Source organism: the organism of the source record quoted next, unplaced genomic scaffold, assembly GCF_019419815.1.
Source record: "Pyrus x bretschneideri cultivar Hongxiangsu unplaced genomic scaffold, Pyrus_bretschneideri_v1 Contig52, whole genome shotgun sequence".
Classification (NCBI taxonomy): Eukaryota; Viridiplantae; Streptophyta; class Magnoliopsida; order Rosales; family Rosaceae; genus Pyrus; species Pyrus x bretschneideri.
The window spans coordinates 1,934,417-1,940,416 of NW_025999790.1; the positions used below are offsets into that span (position 1 = coordinate 1,934,417).

A 6,000-nucleotide genomic window follows, 5' to 3' on the forward strand; every position below is an offset into this window, starting at 1 on the left:
AAAAATGATGTGCGAAAATCATTTTCCAAAAGAATATGTAGTTTATACTTAAGTGACTTGTTCTATTTGTAGTCATCTTGACAATATATAGTTTTTTCAGCATGTAGTCCCTCCTATCTTTTTTAGTAAATTAAATATGAATCATTGTTGCTACTTGGTACTACGGTCTAGTGGTATTCCTCTTCACTTGTAAGTGAGAAGTCTTAAATTCGGTTCTTGCCAAATGTAAATTTGAACCACATTATTGTTAGTTATTGTGAGGTCAAGTCCACCCCTCACTAAGGCCCCCCCTTAACGTAGATATTATTATCTGCTAAAAAAAAATGAATAATTGTAAATGAGGAGGAATAGTACCATAATGAAATCAAACATTCTTGTGACCTCCTCAACCGGATTACTGGAGTAGATGAAGGTGATAATGGTATAATATTAGTTTTTTTAAATTTCTCTCATTTATATTATGTTGCATTAAATACAACATAATATTGTAGAATTTCCCAAAATCATGATACCACTTATTGAATTATTTGGACAAGAACAAAATAAGAACAATTGGTTTTGTCGGTAGAGCTTTACATGTTACTATATATACAGCTAAGACATGTCATTATTCGTTTCGAGGTAGAATTATGCCATAATCAAAGATTAGGGTTGAATGGAGATGCAAGAAATCGACCTACATGTCTTGCGAATCTCGAGTCCCTACATTTAGCTTTTATGCATTTATACACATTTCGCTAAAATTCAATTATTTTAATAATCTAAATACTTAAAACATGACACGTCAAACTTAATAGTTAATTCCGATTTAACGCCATTAAGTCTATATCAATTAAAAATAATTAAAAACAGAAGAAAAAGCTTGTCAGCCGTAAAACCAGCTAAGCTGATTCACCATCTGCATAAAAATATTGCATCTCTGCAGTCTGAAATAATCTGCAATTCAGTGAGCGAAAATTCTACTGTAAATTTAACTTGAACGAGCCCTACCTTATCAAAGTAGGTAAACTATTAACAAGTAGAAGGTGGGGTTGATTGGGTGATAGGTGCTGTCGGGGAGGAGCGGCTGTTAACTTGGAGTTAACTTAACTATTAAAAGGTTGAGATGCGCAATGCATGTAAATGCACGAAGCTAAATGCAGAGACCATAACAAGTAGCCGGTATTTTAAGCTTTCATATTATTGATAAGGAGGGAAGACGGAATGTACAAAGTACGTCAAGTACACGAACAAATATTCATACTCACTTGAGCTACAAAGTCGCATTTCACAAATAAAAGCAATGGGTCATAAGCTAAATACGAAGCTGACATTTATGGAATATACTGCTCAGTAACTGTAATGCCAAATAATATCTTTAGATATATACAATTACAATGACAAGTTGTTGATTTTGTCCCGCTAGTAATAAGACTGTATATGGTAACCTACTTTATATTCTGTTTTGTATAGCAATGAGTAGCACCAAAAGGATGGGAGAAACAAGAAAAATGATATATGGTAGAGTTTGATTCAGTGTACCTACTTCGACTTCATCCTCTTTTAGCACGTAGTCCGATTTGTTTTCAATGAAAGCTTCAAAATAATTCTGGAAGCCAGTGTTCTTCAAAGGTGAGTTCTTCGTAAGCCTCAACATTTCCATGGCCTGGCAGATGAACAAGTTCCATATAACTTATGATGGAAATGAAAGCAACAATCCAGCAATATGCACACGAAATGGTCACTTTGAAATGTGAAAAAACTATTTGTAAGAATCCCCATAAGATATAGGGTACTATTTCAAACTGGCATTTGAATCTTAGGACATGGAATAACCCTAACATGTACAGAAAACGCATGCCTACAATATAGGTATCATATCAGGTGTCAAAGTCATAGTTGCTCAACTTTTTTTTTTTTAAGGATTGAATGCTTAGTTTGAAGAATAGAGCGCTTTGGAGCTTTGTCTTGTAATTATAGGTGCTAGATGAATGACAGATCAAATTATAGTTACCTGAAAGCTGAACACAAATTGCCTCGCCTTCTTACTTACTCTAGGAGTTGGGTGGGACTGAAGCTTCTCGTACATAACTTGAGCTTCCTTTGACCTACCAACCACAACTACTGTTTAAAACCCTTAGGTATTTTGGTATGAAAAGCTAACAATAGTCAGAAACTCCCCATCTTTACGTAGGATGTGCCAAGTTCATACCCAAATGAATAATTATAACCAAAACATGGTCTATGTTATACAGGAAGGCCTTGTTTACCAATAATACGACACAGAATAAGCTCGTAATGAACGGTCAAGAAGTCATGTACCCACTCCAAATAGCTGCATCGTTTACCTCTATCTGACGATGCTCTCCTTTTATTAATTTCTCTTTTCTTCTTATGCTTTTGATTCATTTCTAAACAACTGCTTAATTCTCACCATTGTTAATTTGAGAACCTTGGCAGCAGTAATATTCATGGTTACTAGAGCAAAGAAATTTCAAATTTCCAAATCAAGCAAGTAAATTCGTGACAAACACCAAATTGTTATCGTTTGAAGAATTATTACTCCCAAACAAGTTGAATAAACCTAGAAACGATACATCATCATACTTCATAGAGCATTTAAACATCCAAAAATGGAAACACGGACAAAGACACAAGAATAATTCCATACTGAGATGCAAGCTTATGATTTCGATACCAAAAATGCCTTGAAACTTTATAAAAGCTGACCGAAAATACAAAATTTTCAACTTTTATAGAAAGAAAACCAACTTATTGCGTAGTAAACTCTCTCGTGAGTGATTGGACAGAGCAACTTCTCAAAATAAAGAAATATACCTGCTGAGGGAGTCCAGACAAATGGACCATTGTAAAGCAGCCAACCCATGAAGCTCACTCTGTGAAAACAATTTTTGCATGAAAAATGCACTGATATAAAGAACAATCAGTTATTCATTGTCCAGAAACAACAAAAGGAAAGAGAAAATTGGAGAAGGGGGTGGGGTGGGTATAAAAATGTGTACGCATACTGCCAAAGTTTAATGGAAGTGATGAAAACTGATTTATTATCCTTGATTATTAACAGCATCACTGGCTAAAAGTTAGCGATTTTGGATAGAAGATTTAGGATCATTGTTGTTTGTTAATGATAAAGAACGTGGTTTTTTTTAACACAAGTAGTGTATCATTTATGCATGGTACAAAATACTCATTGTCCAAATATGTTTGCAGCAAATTTTTTAATTTATTTTTTATAATGCAATCAGCTCAGATAATTTACAGCAGCATTACCTTGAATGGTAACTTATCCATAACCTTCTGATAATAGATTAATGCTTCCTTAAGCTCTCCAACATTCATCAATGAGTTGCCATCCTTTAACGCCTGCATTTAGAATTATTAATTTGAGGAAATGACAATGTAGTATTGGATACATTACTATGAGATGAATTAAAGATTGTGAAGAGCAAGATGTCAATATTTGGCATAAATGAACAATTTTGGACCAACCTGGGACCTTGCCTGATTGGGGTGGTCAATAATGGGATGTATTGCAGCTGTACTAGCCCAAGAGTCTGTTTTGTTTCTAACGGAAAACCTATAAGTCATAAATTCTTAATGTATTCTACTACTAAGGTGTCCATAAATCACGGAATCCTAAGATCATTAGAAGAATGTATGTACAGGCTTGGAATCAACTAATCATTTATTGTTTCACAGAAATTTAATGATAGATATATCCCTTCAATTCCTACATCGGTCAATACCAATTGAAATCTGGAGGTATTTGAACCTGAAACCCAGTATCTATGTTCCTTTTATAGAGACTAGAGAGCTATCACTTTATTTTTTATTCTTTACAAATAGTTTTACTGGACTCGTGAACAATTCCAACATCTAGTTTAGTTCAGCTCTAGACCAGTGGCATTACATACAACACCAAACCTATCATCACTAGACTGGGACTTTTAACTTAATTCTAAAACCACTGGAGATGCCCAAGGGATTGATGTCAAGCTATGAAGAAATGGAAATATATACAAGTAGAAAAGGAAATATATCAATAGAAGCAAACCTTCTCACATTCAGCTCTTAGCTTTGGATCAATGTTCAACCCCATTTTACTCTTGTAAGCAGCTACTAATTGTCTTGTGCGTGCTTCTTTAGCTGCTTTTTCTTCAGCTGTTTCCAGCACTTGCCCTGGGCGTATAACTCTTCCACCTCCAAACTGAACAGAGAAGAAAACCCTATTAGAGAAAGTACATTCTCAAGCTGTTCCCCCAAACACTGAAATACAGTAACAGCAGCTGTATCACTACTACAGTAAAAGCATCTCCAATGGGATATGCAAAATGCCTTGAAATGGACACTTCAGATCTTTTCTTTGCTGGAAAATTCTCCAATGGAGGAATGTAAATTATCCATCTTCGACAGAAGATGTAAATAAAAACATAAATTTACATTCTTTTTTACATCTTTTGGTGATGGGTCCCACTAATCAAAGAGAGAAAATTGCATGGGACCTCAAATTTACATCTCACCGATTGAAGTAGAACTTTCATTTTCATCTGCCGGAAATATGGTTTTTGCATCTCAAATTTACATTTTCCCGTTTGAGATGCCCTAATACTTCCAATTTGAAAACTACACTATAATTGGACATCTCACTGTGCAGAAGTTTATCATAGTGAATGCATTGACGGTGATAGCATTTAAAAATGTAGAGTTTCGGAAAGAAACCATTTGGCTTGGTTCAAATTAATACAAAAAAATCTTCCAAAATCATACAATCGAAAAACCTAACAACAAGCACATAGACCACACATACTCATCCCTCACCCCCAGCATGTGGCAGTGGAGACCAAATTAAGCCCCAAAAAACAACTATACATACAAGAAATGCCATATGCCAACTATGTATCAAGCAGACTTGTGTAACACCATTTCTGAGATCAACTGTCATATACCGTTTTGGAAATGTCGTTCGGTCTAGGAAATACTCCCCACGAAGAAACTTTTGGCTTGTACAGGTCTGGATTATCTCCTTGAGTCTGCTCTGTCTGCCGCGGCCCTGCATCGAAATTTCTAGTGTCCCCTGCTATAAACTCGACATCAGGAGAGCCCCCTTCTGGAATATAGTCCGATATTGGAACTAACCCAGCGGGCAGTCCTCTGCCCTCCTTCTTATCCGCAAAGCCGAGTCCCACAAAATCAATGCTTGAAACTGACAATTTCGCCTTCTTTTCCACTACCTCTTTCCCCGAATTTCCGCCAGCACTTCCCTTCAAACCTAAAAAACAATTCAAACACTAATTTTTACCCCACACTATAAACTACATATGTCATTCTTCAGTATAACCTTCAATGGCATTTCATACTTGGTACCGCCTTCGAAAACTCCAGAGGATTGCTCAGAAAAATGACAGAAAAGCGAAAAACTTAGAATTTGAAAAGATTACCTGAAATTGTGCCTTTGTTCTCCCCAGCATTAATGTCACCACCACCCACAGCGCCTTTACTCTTCTTATACTCTTTAGCTTTCTCCATTGCAATCTTAACCGAAGCAGGCAGTTCTTTCTCCCCACCATCCGAATCCGAACCCGCACCCGTCCCACCATTTCCAGCAATTCCACCACTATCCTCAGCAGGGTTTTTCTCAATTTTCGAATTCTTGTTCATCTGCACCGACTTCTTGTAAGCCTTGGCGTTCTCCAATGCGAGCTTGACAGGGTCAACGGGACCCGGCTCGGCTTCCGGCGTCGTTTCGGGTGAATTTGGCGAGGTGGGTTTTGAAGATTCAGCGTTGGGTGGGTTCAGGGAGAAGGAGAGTTTGAATGGTTTTGAAGAGTGGGGTTTGTTAGGGTTTATGGAGAGGAAGAGAGTGGGTTTGGTTGAAGGGATGGTGCTGAGGGAAGAGAACAATGAAGGTTGAAGGGAAGCCATGAAGGATATTTTCTCAAGTTTCTGAGGTTGGAATGGTTAAGTGGCCATGGAGGACAAAGGGACAAAGGTTCTGGTTTT

The 6,000-nt window shown here is 36.8% G+C and overlaps 1 protein-coding gene across 2 annotated transcripts; it reads right to left on the bottom strand.

Moving 5' to 3' along the window:
• Positions 1–1,290: 1,290 nt before the first annotated feature.
• LOC103945569 lies at positions 1,291–6,000 on the bottom strand. 2 transcript variants are annotated; one of them, XM_009356156.2, is made up of 7 exons: positions 5,439–6,000; positions 4,947–5,269; positions 4,055–4,207; positions 3,271–3,363; positions 2,818–2,876; positions 1,994–2,087; positions 1,291–1,645 (listed from the first exon to the last, which is right to left on the bottom strand). In XM_009356156.2, exons 1-7 carry the CDS (start codon positions 5,920–5,922, stop codon positions 1,433–1,435), a joined length of 1,419 nt encoding a protein of 472 aa, XP_009354431.2. In that variant the 5' UTR covers positions 5,923–6,000; the 3' UTR covers positions 1,291–1,432. The 2 variants fall into 2 exon arrangements, 1 of the variants encoding a protein (XP_009354431.2); XR_007253047.1 differs by lacking the exon at positions 1,291–1,645 and having other exon boundaries at positions 2,046–2,087; positions 2,818–2,907.

Excerpts from the sequence above, each read along its gene's own strand:
- LOC103945569 (XM_009356156.2), bottom strand. The coding sequence starts at position 5,922 with ATGGCTTCCCTTCAACCTTCATTGTTCTCTTCCCTCAGCACCATCCCT. Across the intron at positions 3,364-4,054 it reads TAAGAGCTGAATGTGAGAAG|GCGTTAAAGGATGGCAACTC; the intron begins GTTTGCTTCTAT and ends TTCTAAATGCAG. Across the intron at positions 2,088-2,817 it reads TGTCTGGACTCCCTCAGCAG|GTCAAAGGAAGCTCAAGTTA; the intron begins GTATATTTCTTT and ends TGTGGTTGGTAG.